Source organism: Lutzomyia longipalpis, chromosome 2, assembly GCF_024334085.1.
Source record: "Lutzomyia longipalpis isolate SR_M1_2022 chromosome 2, ASM2433408v1".
NCBI classification, from domain to species: Eukaryota; Metazoa; Arthropoda; class Insecta; order Diptera; family Psychodidae; genus Lutzomyia; species Lutzomyia longipalpis.
In genome coordinates, this window is record NC_074708.1 from 11,317,207 (window position 1) to 11,337,170 (window position 19,964).

The 19,964-nt window shown below is 36.8% G+C and overlaps 3 protein-coding genes across 8 annotated transcripts in view; 1 reads left to right on the forward strand and 2 right to left on the reverse strand.

Moving 5' to 3' along the window:
• Positions 1-19,964, reverse strand: part of LOC129790699 (transmembrane protease serine 9-like) — a 776,474-nt gene that overhangs the window by 715,006 nt on the left and 41,504 nt on the right. The gene's annotated exons all lie outside the window — the stretch shown is intronic.
• LOC129790654 (fibronectin type-III domain-containing protein 3a) overlaps positions 1-19,964 on the forward strand; it is an 82,252-nt gene that overhangs the window by 49,168 nt on the left and 13,120 nt on the right. For 5 of the 6 annotated variants that reach the window (XM_055828260.1, XM_055828262.1, XM_055828261.1 and 2 more), the window contains exon 4: positions 17,191-18,122. In XM_055828260.1, coding sequence (XP_055684235.1) covers positions 17,191-18,122 — 932 coding nt within the window. Of the gene's footprint in view, positions 1-16,248; positions 16,451-17,190; positions 18,123-19,964 lie in introns of those variants that run through there. The other variant, XM_055828265.1, reaches the window with a different exon arrangement.
• LOC129790731 (cytochrome P450 6g1-like) lies at positions 4,115-4,996 on the reverse strand. Its single transcript, XM_055828409.1, has one exon. The coding sequence runs from the start codon at positions 4,930-4,932 to the stop codon at positions 4,147-4,149; it is 786 nt and encodes a 261-aa protein (XP_055684384.1). The 5' UTR covers positions 4,933-4,996; the 3' UTR covers positions 4,115-4,146.

The window sequence follows — 19,964 nt, forward strand, 5'->3', positions numbered from 1 at the left end:
CGTATAATTAACTTGTTGATTCTTTATTTCAAAGACTTTGCTTATCATCCAAATTATCTCAATAAGATTTATGCTTAAAATATTGAGAGATTACACAAAGTTACAAAAATAACGATTTTATGTTCATTTGAAGTTTTGGGAAAATTGAAACAATTTTTTATGAAAGAAATTTTGAAATTAGAACTTCTTCTTAATTCAAGGCTGTTACTAGATTAGTTTAAAGGTAGCTTAGGTCAAAATATGCTTGCAATTATGTTGACTATCAATGAAAATATAATCGAAAAAAAAACTAAAAGTTAGAATTTAATAAAATTTCCTAAATTGGGTAAGAAACAAAATAAACAATCTCTGCCTAATCTTTTTGTTATGAACGTTGTGACTCTATATTTAGAGGACAAAAATAAATAACTTATCCAAATATAGACTTCTGGGTGAAAATTATTTTTATAAAAAGAATCCCATTATCTTCATTAATGTTATGATACCAAATATTCAATAGATTTTGTTCCATTCATCGATTGCCACATATAGAAGCTTTTTGGTACACACAGAGTGTGATGAATCCCTTATGTGAATATCTCTTCATCATCGAGAGGCAATGTAATTAATATTGTAAGAGGACGAAGCAATATTTTCACCCAATATTGCCTTTTATGACCGAGTTGTGGGTGTTAATAAGAATTTAATGATGATGATGATTTGCGACACATAATTGTGGTTCTCATATCTATTGTTCCCATTCTTTTGAGTATATGTATGCACTTAATATTATTTCTAACATGAAGAGACGATATGTGGTAGTAAATGCGGAAATATGACTTCCTGATGGATAAACGATACAATATTAAATAATAATAATATTTTAGACATCATTTCTTATTTTACTTGATTATCCTTTATTGCCTGTATGACTACTTTTTGGGAATAATTAAGGATATATTTTGCATTTTTCTTGCAATTAATTTTAATGATTTTTGATGAATATCCTAATATTTTAAAAGATCTAAAAGAAAATGCGCTGAATGTTCAAAGAGCACAATCACAGCATGTGTTGTAGAAATATGTTGGAAGTAATAGCATATTTTTTCTTCACTCCTCTATATGTATTTTTTTCTGGAGTACATAATTTTAATTCACACCATGATTTCCTTTCGGAGAAAATACAATCTGCATGGTGGGCTGGGGAATTTCTTTCTGTAACTCTGCAAGAAAATTTTTCTTCACTCTCTGTGTGTATTTTGATCCTTTTGAGTTTTTTTTTTTATACATACAGTGCGAAGAAAGAGAAGGAGGGGGGGGGAGTGAAGGCGAAAAAAAAGAAATTCACTTTCTGGTACTTTTCTCGTGTATATTTGTTTAATTCTCCAGTTTGATGCTATTTATAAAAGTTGAGAAAAAAAGCATTTGAAAATATTCATTTTGAAATGAAAAGGAAATCACAAACTCCCACTGGGGGGGGGGGTGGGGGGGGAGTATCCCCATCTCTTTGTAGACAAAGATTTCTGGTACTTGTATGTATGCAGTAAAATAAAACAAAAAAAAAATACCAACAGAAGTAAAGTTAATTTTTGCTCACTCTCGGATAATCCTGCAAGTTGGGGATGAGAAAAAGTACCTATACCAAGTTAGAGCATAAATCCTATTGAGTTTTCTTCTGCAATACTTTTTCCAAACCATGTCTCATTATTCTTTTTTTTTCTTTTCCACCTCAAACACTTTGTTTCTTCAACTCCACAATTCATTGTCGATCAATCCAGTTCCTCAAGGGGATTTTTTCGTTGAATGATTTTGCGAATGGAAAAATTCTCATGGGAGATACAAACGAATTTTGTGGCATTTAGTATCTCCACATGTGTGTTGGCAAAAGAAAAAAAAATAGAATGAGAAACGCAATTGATGTGTGAACATGACAATTTCTTTGCCAATGATGGTCTCAAGAGGAATTCCTATATATGCTCTGACTGCAAAGAAAGGTGCCAACATTTAGAGGTTTTTCTCTCTTCTATCGCGTAACGGAATTTGAGCGTTTTTTCTTCTCTTTTCTGCTTCGAAGTTTTTTTTGCTTCTTCTCAAGCAAGTGAAGAAGTCAACAATTCCTCACGTATGGCTTTTTTATTGCAATTTCTTTTACGATATTTTTTTCTACTATATAGTTGGAGTTTCTCTATATGTGTTGTTGTGCAAGAATCAGTCAGTGATTTTATTGTGAAAGAATAATAAAGAAGAAAATATAAAGTAGTCCTAAAGTAGTAGAGTTTGGTAGTGTCTGTGTGGGAAATTCTTGGATTTATTCTAGTTAATATTCTTCAATGTCGAGGAAAATATGTCTTTGTTTTTAGTACAGAGGTATAAATTGCGATTAGCTCTCTAAATTGTTATGAGTTCGAATCTCACATTGGAAGCGCATGAAAAATTGTTTTCTTTTATGTAGATTTTATTAAATTTTATTTTTGATTAAATTTTATTTTAAACTTAACCAAGAAAAGTAATAATATTAAATTTTCCACAAATTCCATAAAATGCAGTCTCATTTTTTTCCTGCAAAACATCTCTCTGTTGGTGAATGAAGCAACACAATGTTGCATACAGGTGACCAACATCGCGGTAATAGGAAGAAGAATGAAAAAAAAAACTAGTAAAGGAATAACAAATGAATGTCCATAAATAATGGGTTGTTATTAAAAATAGAAGAAGAAACTATGACGATTCACCATAAATTCATTGTGTCACTTTCTGTTGTTCCCCTATAAATATGCATAAAGAGTTCTGAAATTATAAATTTTTGCATGTATTACACGTACATCGCATTTGGTAGTTTGGAATTTCCAGAGAATGAACCTCGACTGCTCTGGCTCTTTTTTTCTTCTTCTTTTTTATGTTTTCCACACATATTAGCTTCATATCCAGCAGAAACATGCAAAAGGTGAAGAGGCAACTTAAGTGAGGTGAGACAGAGAGAAGGAACACACAGAGCGAATGTACTGAATGATTCATTCTTGGAGTATTTTCTTGTTGTAAATAACATCTAATAAGCTTATAGTTTTCTAAATACATATTCACATATTTTATGCAACTTCAAGTGTAGACGTACAGAGTGAGACGATTTTTTTAAACACTTCTCTCATCTAAAAATAACATTTCACAGTATTTTCAATCATTTACCTTCTCCGGAAATATTTTCATTGCTATATACAGTGGTTAGATTAGATGAAAAACTGGGAGTGTTTACGGTGAGGTGGATGAAACTTACTGAAATTTGTTTGCACATTCACACGCAGTGTAAACCATGCTCAACACAAGGGGATTTCTTGATAAAATATTTAATCGATTTAATCTTATTGGATGTGAGATTTGTTTTGCTACATTGTTATTTTAGCAGACAGACATTGTTTTATGAATAAATTTCAATTTGTTTTCACCCAGAGTTGATTGTGCCATTTTGTATGCTCGTGTTATGAACACTAGATGTCACCACAGTGTAAATTATGGCCCTCTGGTGGGGAAATGAATACAAGAAACTATATTCTGGGGAAATGAAAGGCATATTTTAGAGGTAATATTGTTTATTAACAATCTAACGTGGGCGTCTAAAATGGGAAGACGTGCTATTCTGGAGATTTTCAAACAAAGATTATTTTATGCATTATTCCACAATATTAAAGAATTGAGAGGAATTTTTAAATTCTCCTCAAATTCATATAAAGTGGCGCAATTGAGTGCGTAGTCAGAGCTTTACCATCAAATTCAATTGTTTTTGGGGTTCTCGCTGTTGCTTCAACTCTGTATTTATTTATAATTGTATAGAGAGCCATCTTCACCTGTAGATACCCAAATCTCGATCCGATACATTTCCTCGGTCCAAGTCCAAAGGGAAGGTAGACGTATTGATTGATTGAATCCCAATTTTCACGGCTAAATCTTTCAGGGATGAATTCCAAGGGGTTGTTGAAGTATTTTGGATCTCGATGAATGGCAAAGATTGGTATGTAGACTGGTGTACCGCGGGAAATTGCAAATTTATGGTATGGTTCCAGTGAGTAGGAATCTGATTCATCACATGGAGCGCATATTCTATCCAAGAATGGCGCAGGTGGATACAATCGAAGGGTTTCTGCAAAAAACAAAAAGATAGGAAGCCTTTGGAACCTAGAAGGTTTGCAAAAGAAGAAATCGTGATGACGAACCTTGAACAACACCATTGAGGTATTCCATTTCATTGAGAGTCTCATACTGCAGCGACCCATACTTCATGGCATAATCTTTAATTTCGTTCCGGAGATTTTCTTGAATTTCTGGATGACGCGCCAGCTCATACAGTGCAAAAGATATAACAGATGAGGATGTTTCAAAATTGGCAAGAAGAAAACTTCCAGCTTGAGCTACAATTGTATCCCCTTTAAATAGATCAGGATCCTCATTTTTCATTGCAATTAGTGCATCTATCATATCATTGCGTCTCGTGCCACTCTTCACGCGTTCTTCCATAACGTAGTTAATTGATGATCTCAGGAAATTATTTGTTTCCTTTGAGAAGAGTGTAAAACGCAATCTTATTGCTAATTCAGGTAGGAAGAAGCACGTTAGAAGCTCAATGGAACGTTTCCAGTTCAAATCAAAGGTTTTCCTTGCACTCCTGTAGAATTCCCCATTTGGGTTTAGCAAACTATTAGCTTGTACACCAAAGATGCAAATTGTAATTGTGTCTGTTGTGAAGTATGATGCTAAATCTCTCATTTCATATTCTCGTGGTTCATCCGCAATATCCATTGAGAGTTTTTCTTCTAATGTTTGGGTAACATTCAACATTAAAAGAAAGAAGTTTTTGAGTTTCCCAGTTGTAAAAACGGGTGAAAGTTTACTACGAATCGCCTTCCAACGAACACTTTTTACAGCAAACAGATTATCCTTACCAATTGTATCCTCAGAATTCATACCTCTAAGTTAGAAGGTTTAAAAAGAATAAAAGAAAATTAAAAATGAATGGCTTTCATTAAACAAAATCAAACCTGTCCATAAAATTGTTGAAGTCTCTCACGAGAATATTCCTAATTATTTCTGGATGTCGAATAATCAAGCTTGGTTTTTGTGAAAGAAGTAAATCCCTGTGATTGGTTCATCCTTGAATTTTTCGTAGAAATCCACAAAAAGCTCAGCAATGCTCTTTTTGAAAAGTATAACGTCTCTAAAAGCGCCAATTATTGGTGGACCTGCGATGTAGGAAACTCCATTCTTTTCCCAGTAGAGCCTCGCTGATCTCTGCCACCACCAGAATAGTGTTCCAATGCACAGAATTAATCCCAAAATCACTTCTTCTAGCATCTTGATTCGCGAAAGATTGATTTTCGACTGAATTGTTGTAAGATTTTGGATGAATTCTGACTTGGTTTTAATTTCTCTCAAAAATTCATTGCTCGTCATTGATTGTGAATCAATTAGAATTATATTAGCCGTATTTTTTTTTAAATCAAAATTCGGTTTGTCTCTATCACGAAAGAAATTATTTTCCATACCAAATCTCCTATGATCTTGATTTAGAATGAGTCAGAACTTTTGAGGCTATATGATTATTATTTTTAATTTAAATTTCATTTTCTAAGAACTGCACGATATTTCTCTTTTTAGTAAAAAAAAGAAAAGTAAAATAAAATAGAAACCTCCTTTGAAATGTGAATGTTCTTTTACGCGAATAAGGTAAATGGAATTTCCGACGACCTTTTTGTGTGGTTGGGAAAAAAAAATAAAGAATCTGCCAAAGATAAAATATTGCCGCGGCGAAACATCTCATGGTCGCAAAATTGCAGTATGAGGAATTTCAGAGAATTCCTTTTCTGTTCAACATTCAATGATTCACTATATTGGTGCAAAAAAAAAAGAATTTTTTTGAAAAAATATATTGCCACCTCAAAATAGACATTAATGGGATTTTATTGGCAATCCTCTTGGATGCTACTGCGGAGTTTTTAATGCCTTTTGCAAGGAGGTTTGTAATTTGTATACGCGCGGAAATGGTAAAGAGATTATATGGAGAAGACATATGGGATGAATCTCAAGTTTTTTGTTGTTGTTGAAGCATGAAGTTTGCCTTTTAAAACATTTTCCATGGTGTTTTGCTGAGAATGCTAATTTTTGTGCTGATGGGGGGATTTTTTTCTCGTGCATTTATTTGGGATCCAAGGTGGAAAGTCTGAGATGAATACAGGAGGGGTTTTTGTAAAGTAATTTTATATACAATAAAATGCAATGAAGATTTATCCAACAAGTAAAACAAATGACCTCTCACTTTGATATCGTTTCTCGCAAAGAATAATGAATGCGCGCAATGATTTTATCATACAATATGTGTGGAAATTTGTACAAATTTGCTATGGATAGATATGTAAGTGAAATGAAGATAGATAAATCCTCGTTAGATGTGTTTTATTGTAGGTATAGATCTTTTGAAAAATTGTTATTAACATTGTACAAGAGATTTAATAGGAAGAAAAAATAAACCTGCATGAATTGCAATCTTCCGCGACGTTCTGGTAGGGTATTAATTGAATCTCACCTATATCAGACATACAAATATATATATGCAGGTATATATTGAATACGATTCCATATTATGGTGAAATGTGCACGTTTGTATTACATGCAATATCATCCAGCCGTATATGCCGATTACACCGATGGGAGTATTTAGTGTTAAATATATATAAAAATTTCTAATATATATGTTGTATTTCGGTCTCACCTGGGAATACACGTTTGATTAGTTTTAAAGGCTACAGGATATCTCAGGCTCTGTCGCCAAATTTCCGCAGGTGCACAGGAATAAGAACACTGTGTTTCCAAACCCAGAAATACACAAAAGTATTTATTTCAAATATAAAATTAATTTTTAACAAGAGAATAATTGTCGTGCTTGTTGACGTTGCACGGATAGCCAAAAGTGTGCTCACCTCGTGGTAGTGACTTGGCATATCCGGTGGATCATTTTGAGATGAGCCACTACGAGGTGAATGGCGCTAGTCGCGCATCCCGCTCTTGGGCGGGAATTCTAAACATCCACATAACACCTCCCCCCTAAGGAGCGGAAGGTCCGCCCTGACGATCCTCTCGGTTCTTGAAACGCTCGCTGATCCTGTACGGTCGTGCACGCAAGCGACGGTACAATGGTGTAGATGGAGCCGGGCGCTCAACTTCCGGGGAAAGATCTGAAGTAGCCGGATCATCCTCAACATCCTCACTTTGTCCCGCGTTGCTTCTTTCAGGAGTAGTCACTGTATCCTCATAAGGCGTCGTAGCAGAATCCTCAGTGTCCGAACTAATAGTGATAGCAGATTGCGGTGGATTGCTTTGCAGTGACATACGCGGAGATGGTTGTGGGGGTGTAACTCGTGGCGGCGTTGCACGAGAAGGGCCAGCTATTGGTGATTGAACTTCGGCAGGTGGGTCTTTCGGTGTCTTTTGTGGAGTTCGAGAAGGCTGTGGAAGTACAGGAGTCTCAGAAGCACTCGATCTACGTGAAGATTCTGGCTGTGGCGAGTATTGAGGCTGTACTTGAGAGAGTAATGGCACGGAAGAGGGTGCAAAAATTGGCAAATCAGACGATGATGTATCAGCAGGTGTGTCTGGCGTCTCACTAAAACGGCGCTTGAGTTGATTCACATGAGACCTGATGATGAGTCCATCACTGAGCCGCACATTGTAAGTAACCGTCCCACGACGTTCAATGATTTTGCCAGGAACCCACTTCCATTTACCTCCTTGTGCAAATTTCTTCGCATAGATCTCCTCCCCCTTCGAGAAGGAACTCTGTTTCGTGCCATGCTTCTTATTGTAATCTCTCTCCATCTTCTCATTGCGTTGCAGGGGCTCCTTGGGACGTTCTTTCAGGAGATCAAAGATTGTACGTACCTTGCGGCCATACATGACTTCTGATGGAGATTTCCCTGCAGGCGCGTAATCATTGGGAGTCACACGGTAGTTGGCCAGAAATCTCTGAAGTGCCGTGTCGATTTTCTGCGCAGATTGCTTTTCCAGGGATCGCTTGAGAGTATCCACTAGTCGTTCGCACTGCCCATTGCTTGCTGGGGAGTAGGGGCAGGTGCGAATATGCTGTATTCCGTTGAGACGACAAAACTCTTGAAACTCATCGCTGACAAATTGCGTCCCATTATCACTAACGATGACTTCCGGAAGACCATGTCGGGCAAAAACTTCCACAAGCTTCTGAATGGTGATAGTTGTTGTCGTTGAAGATGTACGGAATACTTCTGGCCATTTCGAATAAGCGTCGATGACGAGCAGAAAATAATCTCCCTTGTACTTGGCGTAGTCCAAGTGTATCCGTTGCCATGGACCAGTGGACAACGGCCATGATGCAAGATTGGTCTTGACAGGGGACCGGGATGCGGTGGCACAATCGGAGCAGTGGCGCACTTTCGTCTCAACATCTTCATCCAAGCCTGGCCAAAAAACGTAACTGCGGGCCAAGGCTTTCATGCGTGACATGCCAGGGTGCGCCTCGTGAAGCTGTGCGAGAATCTTGCTCCGGAATGTCTCTGGTACCACCACACGGTCCCTGTAAAAGACACAATCTTTAATAATTGACAAAGCATCACGTATCTTGAAATAACGAGCTACTTCCCGAGATTTGATGGACTTCTGGGAAGGCGGCCATCCACCCTTTATGTATCCAATCAACAATTGTAGGTCCCTTGAGGCAGCGGTAGCGTCCTTGATCATTTGAAAATTCACAGGCAGTTGGGTGGTCACTTCCTGGACTACCACGTTGTCGTACTCCTCATCGAGAATTTGTGCAATGATCACCTCATCGTCAGGTTGCCGGTGATTGTTGATAAGCCTGGACAATACGTCAGCATGCCCAAAACTGGTGGTGGATGTGTATTTGATGGTGAAATCGTATCCCAAGAGTATGAGGGCCCATCTCTGGAGACGATTCGCGGTGTGAACCGGTATGCCCTTTTTGCTACCAAAAATGGACAGTAGGGGCTTATGGTCGGTTAAGAGCGTGAAGTTCCGGCCATAAATGAAACGGTGGAATTTCTTTACAGCGAAAATAATCCCAAGCGCTTCTTTCTCAATCTGGCTGTACCCCATTTCTGCGTCTGTCATCTTGCGGGAGGCATGGTAGAATGCCTTCAATGTCCCATCAGGATATTCGTGGTATGCCACGCAGCCCATAGCGTGTGATGAAGCGTCCGAAGCTATGGTGATAGGCAGATGTGGGTCGTAGTGCGTAAGCAGCAGATCGGATGTCAGAATTTCCTTGAAGCGAATAAAAGCTTTCTGACATTGTTGAGTCCATTTCCATCTAGCATTCTTCTTGAGGAGGTCGTCCATTGGTTTGCGTAGTTCACTCATGCCCTTCACAAACTTTCCCCAAAATTGAATTGCCCCCAGAAAGCTACGTAGTTCCTGGACATTTTTCGGAGCAGGCATCCGTTTAATAGCGTCACATTTGTCCGGATATTTCTCAAGGCGGACACGGAAGTTGAAATCCTTCAAACGTTGAAAAACGGTTTTGAGTGTCGAGAAATGTGCTTCTGGGGACGAACTTGCGACACAGATATCGTCGAAATAGCATATCACATCCGGTATTCCTTGGAGCATGCGCTCAACCACCTCTTGAAAAATTCCGGGCGCGCTTTTGATGCCAGGTGGGAGGCGATTGAACCGGAAAAGTCCTCGGGGAGTGTGAATAGTGAGTAGATTGCTCGACTCAATATCCATGGGCACTTGTAGATATGCATCGGACAAGTCGATGTGGCTGAAAACGCTCTTGTTTGACAAGCGGCTGAATAAACTATCAGGGTCGGGAATAGGATAGTTATTCATTTCAATCGACTCATTGAGGCCACTTGAATAATCGCCACATATCCGGATTGTTCCATTTGATTTGCGTGCCACGACGATGGGTGCGGCCCATGGGGAATATTCGACTGGAGTAATAATCCCTGATGACTGCAGACGCTGCAGTTCTTCGTCTACCACTGGCAGCATATGAAAAGCAACCGGACGCTTTGGGCGAAAAATGGGCTTTGCGTTGGGTTTCAGGTGGATGGAAGCAGTGATGCGTGTGCATTTCCCGATCTCACGTCCAAAAACTCCCGGAAAAGATTCCCGGATTTCTTTGACAGCGCTCGCCGTGTCAAATTCTCCTTGGACAGCGTGGCAGTAGGCACTCGGTGCTACATCCCAAAGACCGAGTTCAGCGATCCACTCGATTCCGAACAAATTCGAGGTTCGTCCACCAACGACCATACAACGCCCACGAATTTTCTTCCCACGGAGTACGACATCACAATCAAATTCGCCGAGTATGGGCATCCGATTGGACTGAGCATCCGTAACGTTCATGGATGACTCTCTGAGAAGAGGCTTTCCGAGCTCCTCCCAAGTACTCCTTGATACCAACGAAACATCCGCGGCGCAATCCAATTGGAATTCGATAAGACGCCCATTGATCCGCGGTGTTAGAAATTTTCTACCCCTCGGGTGAGGAGCATAAACTACGTTGGTGTTTGCTGATGATTTCTTCTTCTTGAAAAACTTCTTCTTGCCCTTCCCAGTGCTTCCTCCGTTGTCCTGAGTACGTTGAGGTGGGCAGTAGCCCGACTTGTGGCCGATTTTCCCACAATCTTTGCATTTTGTATTGGTGTGGGTACAGTCACGCACCCAATGCATGTCTCCACACAGATAGCATGGACGTGAGGGGCGATCAGATTGTGAGTTGGTGGACTTACGGGTCTTCTGGAGAGCACTGACATTTGCAGGGGTGATATCCAGGCGGGCATCCTTCTTCATATTCGAGAGTCGCTGAGCTTCGTCGATCAAAAACTCCACGTTGATCCTGTCGGCGGGCTCAGTTTCAAGGCGTGTCAGCAGCTGTTCCCTTACAAAGATATGTTTGTCACTTTGTATGCTGATACAGAAAATCAAAGCCTTGAACTGATCCGCTGTGCACTCAGCCAATCTAAAATCCTCGCAGATGCTGTTCACAAGTCCTCCATGCGTGGCCCAGTCGACAGATTCCTTCATCACGAATTGCAGACATTTGCGACGTGTACTGAAGAGAGATTCCCCTTTGCCAAAGAGCTTTGTGAGTCTCTGGACGGTGTCATCGAAGGGAATCGTGGCTGGGTCGACGGGGCGCAGAAGATTGGAATATCTCGCGTAAGCTGCGTTGTCCAGTCTGCGCAGGAGGAGTCTTACTCGCCCTGGATCATCGAGATTGCGACCATCCTCGAGAAATGTGGATTTGTATCTGCCATACCACACATCGAAGGTCATATTGTTTTCCGGAGCATAGGTAAAGGGCGTAATTGAGCGCGCCAAAGCATCAACGGAGACTTCGGAGGCCCCATGACCTTCCGTTTTGACGGCTCCGCTTAACCTCATGTCGATCATCCGGTTGATGGCATCAGTGAGCTCCGCAAAAATCTCGTGGTTCGACATCTCGTTCGCCAGTGTTGTATTTCGGTCTCACCTGGGAATACACGTTTGATTAGTTTTAAAGGCTACAGGATATCCCATCCTCGTCGCCAGTGTTGTATTTCGGTCTCACCTGGGAATACACGTTTGATTAGTTTTAAAGGCTACAGGATATCTCAGGCTCTGTCGCCAAATTTCCGCAGGTGCACAGGAATAAGAACACTGTGTTTCCAAACCCAGAAATACACAAAAGTATTTATTTCAAATATAAAATTAATTTTTAACAAGAGAATAATTGTCGTGCTTGTTGACGTTGCACGGATAGCCAAAAGTGTGCTCACCTCGTGGTAGTGACTTGGCATATCCGGTGGATCATTTTGAGATGAGCCACTACGAGGTGAATGGCGCTAGTCGCGCATCCCGCTCTTGGGCGGGAATTCTAAACATCCACATAACAATATATTATATGTACAATGCAATATACAGTACGGAATTGTCGGTAAAATACACGAGAGATGTACCAGCAGCATGTAATATATGGGGGAATGAAAATGCGAAAGAAAGAGAGGCATACCTACATAATATGAAATGTAATATTAAACATTTACGGATGTGCAGCATTGACGATGATGATGATAGTAATAAATGGTGAAGAAGATGTGGAGAAAAGAAGTTGTAGGTATATATGAAAAAAAAGTCGGTAATACGGTATGTATTTACACACAAACATCTTACATACATATATGGTGTTCGATTTTGCTTCTGAGAGAGACTCTTTTTTTTCTTCTTCTTGTACTTTGAATTGCTTTTCATTCTCTTTCCCCACCCATCAAATCAAACACAACCACAAGAGGTAACATGACAGTTATTCGTTCCAATTTAAATTAATTTTATTATTTAAACACCAAAACAACAAACAACATTGTGCTGCGTGAAGTGAAAGAAATGCGGCGGGAAGGGAGAAGAAGGAACGAAAGAAAAAAAAAGTTTGAAAGAAGTGATTGCATTTTAAAACATTGCCATTGGAATTCCACAAACAATTTTTGATATTTTATCTGTCACTTTGGTATTTGTGTGAAAGAAAAACATTTCTTTTGCCATGTTGTTTTGTTTCTCATTGCGGCGAAAGAGATAGTAAAAGAAGCAAAGGTCAGTTGAGGTAATATGTTTTCGTGTTATGCCATTTGCTTGAGGAAGAAATTTAAAGTTAAAGTACAGGCTGATTTCTGCATGAAACTATATACATACATATTATGTACATACATATTAGTTTTTGCATATCTTTCTCGACAAAACTCTGAATTTTCCTTCTTCAGATTCACCTCTGATGTTCAAGCTTTTCTCTTATAGTTCTTTGATTCAACTTTAAAGGAAGAAATTGAATTTACTATATTGAATTTGATAGAAAAAATACTTAAATTTCCATCTCTTAGTTGAGTTTTAAAGCAAAGAAATTTCCTAAAAATTGATCATCATTAGACTTTTAAAATAAACACAAAAATATAATAATTAGCCCTTGAGTTTCCGCAATTGTTAAACAAATTGAAATATTAATTGTCGTACAAAAAAACTGAATGAGAGATAAAAGTTTTAATATTTATAGTAATTTAAATAAAACCACGATAACATATCAATAATTTTTTATCCCATTTCATTAGTTTGCATTGTAAATCGATTTTATTACCTACTCATTTTTTCCATTGACAAGTGTTTGAATAAAATTTCACGTGACTGTGTAGATACATACATAGTGAAAAATTTCATAAATACGCAAATCAGCAAATTTATTGCATTGTCGAATGCAATATGAGTACAAAATGAGAAAAATCAATTTTCTCAAGACTAGCAGCAGATGCATCGAAAGACGCTGCGCGAGACTGTCTCGAGATGCATTTTGAACTGTATTTTTCATCTGTTGCAATCATATGTGTTGTAGGTAGTAGTTTTGCATTCCATTCACCCATTCTTCTCATACTTACCTCACACTCTATCTACACGTTATTAGATATTTTACATTTTTGCATCAGAGAAACGTTCTCTTTTTAGTAATTATAACGATGAATTTTCCATAGTACGCTACTAAGAGAGATATGCAAAGGAAAATTGAGTGAATGAAGATGAAAAATTGAAGTATATTATGTACGTATATTATGGATAGGATAATATAAAATATTAGGTCAATAGAGTACAAAAACATGTGTCAGTTGTGTGCTATATTATAATGTGTATAAATGGAGAAATGAGATGCTGACGGAGGAAATGGAGTTTGTATGTAGATGAATGTCTCATTGAGTTTTACAAGTGAAAAAAAAAACTGGGATGGAAATAGTAAAATTAATTCATTCATTGCTTTTAAACGATTACTCACACTGTACAATTGTGTCGGGTTTTAATTGGATTCTTTCACACAAAATTATATGATCATTTTCTGTACGAAAAAAAACTTCGAGGTTCATTGCAAGAGAGAGAAAAGAAGTAATTAAAAAAAAATTGTTGGAACTTTATTAAAAAAAAATATAACAAAAATGTACAAAAGAGTTATTAAAAAATGTAGATTTATTTTTAAAACAAATTCAATAATTAAACTAATAGTTTTATATTTAGTTCTGTCACATCACCAGCGAAAGGTCAATTATAGACCTTTTATTAAAAAAAATGTTTGTCAGAATTTCTCATAATTTCTTTAGTAAACTTTTAGAGCAACCAACTTGCATGAAGAAATTTTCAGTTGGGTATTCTATATAATAATAAAAGTGGTGGTGAAAATTGTGAAAAGGTAATTGGTCTATAATTTTTGAATCAATAAAATAATCAGTTTGCTCATATTGATAATTGCTGCATTGTCTTCATTTTTCCTTTTGTTTTATTTTAAGGTATTGTTTTGTTATTATTTTGTGAAGAAAGTTTCACTTTATATGTACTACAGCCTGATGTGCCGTTGTACCATGTACATATACCTTTCAAGCCCAATAATCACTGAATGTCTAACACAATTTAATTATTTTACTGACGACTGATTTTGTCACAGTGGATTTACTTCTACTCTGACATTTTTCCCTGCAAGAGTGGCTTATTGTAATTTCACAAAATATAAAATGTTTCGGTTTTGTGGGGGGTGGGAGGGAGGGGAAAAAGGGAGAGAAATTTTCTTGGATTGTATGTAACAACTTTACGAGGGATTTTTATATACATAGGTAATATTGTTCAATGAGGAGAAACGCGCATTGCATTGGACATGAAATTTTCTGCACTTTTAGTTTATTCTTTTTTATATTTATAGATTATTCAGACCATAAAATTAAGGTCACGATTTTTTTTTTAAATTTTATATTGAATGTGGAAGACGAAGAAAAACGCATAGCGTAAATTTTTTTCGTCGTCGTCGTTAGTTTAATTTGTTCCTCCTAATTGCCAACGTGGCATTTTAAACTGTGAATTGAATTCCTTTTCGACCTGTGCGGCATTTTATTTATTATATTGCTATTTTGGCTTCTTGTGGCCCTCTTTGAATTCCACCGACGTATTGTATTTGATAGTGGTGTCTATTGTAATTTATTGCACTGTCCCCCGAATGAAATCGTATATTTTACATACCTACATAAACCATATTTCTTCTTTGTTTTTTACGTTTTTTTTTAATTAAGAGACAATATTGGTTTGCCATAAAATAGTCATTCAACCCTCCTACATTATTCAATACCATGTGTTGGGTGGTGTGTGGAAGTGATGATGTGAATACGTAAAAAAAAAGAGCTGAACAACGAAAATGAAGCTTAAATTGATAAACTTCGAACTTGATGCCATCGCAAAGTGACTGAGAAAATGTTGGTGGTGGAAAAAACGAAGCGGAGAGTCACAAAAAATAACACGGGAAACGTGTCAAAAGATTAATATGATTTTTACTTGTTTTCTCCTTTTTCTTTATTACCCCATGTGTAATTGGAACGAAAATGAAAATTACTTACGTACATTTTTGTGTCTGCGTGGCAAATTTATATCATGTGCTTTAAGCATAGGGGTATTCGCAGAATTTGCTGGGAAATGTGAACGACACATAGACTCACGTGAAAAATGTTTTGAGAGATTAATTATGTGGGAATTCTTTTATTATTTTTTTTTATTCTGTATTTTTTTTTAAATTTTGATATTCTATAGAAAATAAAAAAATGAATATTTAACTTGTCTAAAAAACTGTACATTTTTAGACAAATTAAAAAAAAAAGTTTTTCTTTTCTTTGATCTTAATTTTCTCACTGCGAGGGCTACATTGTAAAAACGGCTAAGTCGGTTCGGAGCCCAGTCAAAGTTAGCCGACTTAGCTGTTTTTACAATGTAGCCCTCGATTGTTTTTTGAATTTTATTTTAATTTTTTAAAAATTGGAAAGCTCAGTTATTCAAGCTTTATTATTTTTAGATTTTAGAAAATTTTCAAAATATTAAAAAAAAATTAAATACTTAACTCGCCTAAATAGTATTGGCCGAAAAATTCTATGTCTTAATGTTAAATTTTCTTGTTTATATGTCTTAACCATCTTGACTAAAATCCTAAACTAATTTATGTTTATAAATATTTTTAGAAGCTTTATGATTTTTTAAATTTCTAAATATTGTAAAATATGCCTAAGAGTTAGATTTATTTAACTTTAATTGAAAATTCTTCTTTTAACCCTATATTGTAGAAAGTTTTCTTATCAATTCCGAGAATTTTTCAGCACTCTTGTGTGTTTTATACCATGTTTGCCAGCAAGGCACAAGCTATTTTTGACTCTCTCGCTCTCGGTTTTAATCAGTCGATTATTGACACCCGCAAGTACTGCATGTTATTCCTTAATTTTTGTCTATTTTTGCTTGTAAAATTTAACTTTTTTTTCTGTGTCTGTGCAAAATTTTTTTCCACACAACTAATAACAGAAGAATTTGAAAGTTTTTAAGAAGAAAAATGGAGAAAAGTGATGATAAAGTGTCAAAGGAGAAGATAATCGTCCATTTGGAATATGAAAAAATTAAGAAGGTTGTTGAGAATATTTCTTGTGATGGAGATGAAGCAAATAGAGACAATAGTGATGAAGAACATATTGTGAAAAATCGCTTCAAGAATCAGTTGATCATAAAAATTTACATGGTTGGAAGAAGAAAGGCGGAGGTTTTCTTACATCTTCTAATACTTTCTTACATACATTTTTATTACCATAAATTTTTCATATCTTTCACTCATATTTTGCCATCTTTATAAATACACAGCACACAACACAATACACAGCACATACATTATTTATTTTGACACCAATTACGTAAGAATTTGCAGAAGTAAAAGAGAGATTAAGAGTACATTGTTGCGTCAAATTGGAAGTGTATTGAATTTCGAAATTCTTTAGAAGCTTTTTATGTGTTTTTTTTTTGTTCTTCAAAGGCTCAAAATGATCTTTTATTGAAAAAAAATTGGGGGTGGATTCTATTGAAATTTCAATGCAGGCAAAACACAGATTAACTTCTTACCTAATCAATTATGATTGATTACTCGGTGATATGAGATAACACGCTCACCAAAAAAGCAAAACAATGATCGTCAAACAAAATATTAGTTTGCAGAAGAAAATAAATCATAAGACTTTCAAAAATTAAATCTTTTTTTGTAATTTTTTTGTTAGATTTTTTTTTGTGTTTAAGAAAAGAAATTGAGAGAAAGATAGGAAAGAAAAAAATAAATAAATTGAAAGATTAACAATTTTATTTATTTTTCTTTTTAAATAGATTGCTGCCAATGGGACAACACCATCATTTTATGGCCCCCTGGCGGCGGGATATCCTGGTCCGGGACCAGGTCCACACTTTCATCCCATCCCAGGGGGTCATCTGCAGCCACAGCAGCTATCGCACTCGCCACATTCACCGTCGCCGCCAAACAACAATTACCACAAGGATGAGCGCACGCAGAGGCAGCACACAAAGTTACTCCGGAAGTTGGATCAGCAACAACAGAAGCAGCGTGAAATGAATTCGGCACTCTCGACACCAGCACATTCACCATCGCCGCGTAAGAGTGAACTCAATGGTTTGCGACGAACGGCACCGGCGTCACGCAATGGTGCCTCATCCGTGGGTACATCGGAGGATGGTGAGGAGTCATCGAGTGTGCCCGATGAGGAGGATGACTATCAGCCGCTCATTGATCAGCTGTCGGCCGTACAGTCGCCCCAAGTGTCGGAAGTAATGTCCAAGTCGGCCCTCCTTCAGTGGGCGGCACCACCAAATTCCGAGCAAGTCACCCTCAATCCTCGGGATCTGCAGTATGAGGTGTTGCTCAGTGATCGCGGCAAGGATGGCAAGTACAAGAGTATCTTCAAAGGATCATCACTGTCGTGTCGCATTCAGGATCTCAGGCCGGGGCAGGAGTACTCAGTGTGCCTCCAGGTGCACTACCAGGAACTCCAGGGATCCGCATCGGAACCAACAGTCTTCACAACACCACCCTGCCCGCCGGATACACCTTTTGCCCCCAAGCTCATTACACGCACGAAAAATAGCCTCCAGGTGAGGTGGAATGCCACAGCGGACAATGGTTCGCACATTCTCCACTATATCCTTGAGTATGATGAGGGGAAGGGCAAGGAATTTGTGGAGGTGTGCAAAACAAAGGGGCGACAGTACTCCCTGACGAAACTTCAACCATCAACATGGTATAGGTGAGTCTTTGATTTACAAATTAATTTCTTTTTCGAAGTTTGGAGTTTGATGATGTAGAAGAAAATTCTGGGAAAGGGATGTTTTTTAGTGCAGCAATAAAATGATTTTATCAGGGTTGTTGAGTTAGTAGCAGCAGCAACAAAATCGTAAAGATAGCATTATCAAAAACAGAGAGTTTCAAATAAGGTTAATTCCAGTTTAGTCACACGTTTTTGCGTAGAAGGTTTTTAAACCTCATGACTTTCACGAGATTTAGCAGTAAAAACCAAGGTATGTTTCCACTCAAATTCTCTTTAAAATGCTTTTGGGAGACAAAGCTTCCCAATCTGGTTAACTTCAGTCGAAATTGAAATCTCCAGTTTGTGAGGGAATTAAAGAATTTTATTGCAAAGAAATTGTTTCAAAAGTTTTATTTGATAAATTAAATTTATTAATGAAAGAAGATACCTACTTCTACCTGCTTGGGTAATAAATCCTTCATATATAGAGACAACAACAGAATATATTCACAGGAAGGTAAAACATTGTGAAAGATAAGCAATTTTTCGACACCTGTTGCATTATATCAACGACATTTCGTTATCAATTTAATTTGGGTGAATTAAATTACAAAAAGAAACTTTGCGGGAACTTTAATAAATTCTTTTTTAACATGGGGAAAACTTGCTTGAAAATACTTTCTTGCTGAATTTTTCTTCTTTTTCATAAATTTGAGTTATTAAAAAAAATAATAGACATCGTTTTGCAAAATGAGTGCATTGTTGTACTCAAGAGTCTCCTCCTCTGTCTTTTTGCTCCTCTCACAGAGCCCCCCCCGGAAGACATTTACATCGACCCTCCTATGCAATTTTACAATTCCCATGTGATATGTAATAAACATCCAAGTAAATTGATAGAAGGAGAGACATAGTATATTAAGAAAGTTACGTTGTGGTTTTAAGAAAATATAACCCAGAGTCTGTGTGAGAAACTTTGTTAAGAGAATTTTGGGGGGAAGTTTATGGTGCAGGAGAGACGATGAGTTTCTCTTCAATCAATTTTAATCATATATAAGACGTATTATATGTATATGAAAGTGTCGACGAAACACTGTTTACAAGCTAAAATAAGACTTATAAAGTGATACGTGAACCTATCTCAAAACCACTATCTAAGATGATAATTGAAGTAGATTGAATAATTTGCCATAAAGCTCTTGAAAGATCATGCAATGAATATTAAACTTGTATAAAATATAATAATGTTTTCTTGTAATAGTTCAAAAGAGGGTATAACTGTAGTATATTATACCTTACATTATTATTAAAAGAAAATGTTTTTGATAAGGTATTAAATTAAATGTAAACGATGGGAAAAAGGCTTTCATCGATGTTTGTGCATTGAATGTAGAGAGCCCTAAAGATAGTAATTTTCGTGAAAATAACGTGGAAAATTGCGGAAAGTAAAGACTTGAATTTAATGAAAGTTTTTCATTGTCTTTGAGGAAAATGTTAGGCGTAAAAGAGAAATAGAAAGTTTATTTTTATGTGGAGAATTTTTGTGAAAGAAAAAGTTTAAATTTTTCAATTTTTTAAAGAATCTCTGTTAGATCAGTTGGTTGATCGATTCAATCCATCAATTTTGTTTTTACTCATCTCTCTCTCTCTTTTAAATTAATAAAAATTCACTATCTTTACATGATCAGCGACGTTTTGATTAATTTTTAAACTAATTTTCTTTAATTTCTTCGTAAAGTCAAATGTGGTAAAAATTTAACCGGATTTACGGAATTTCTAAAGAAAATCAAGAATAAATCTTCCTAGAGAAACATCCTCAACTTCAAGAAAACTAATTAAGTATGA

Coding starts and splice junctions, on each gene's coding strand:
- LOC129790731 (XM_055828409.1), bottom strand. CDS start 4,932: ATGAATTCTGAGGATACAATTGGTAAGGATAATCTGTTTGCTGTAAAA.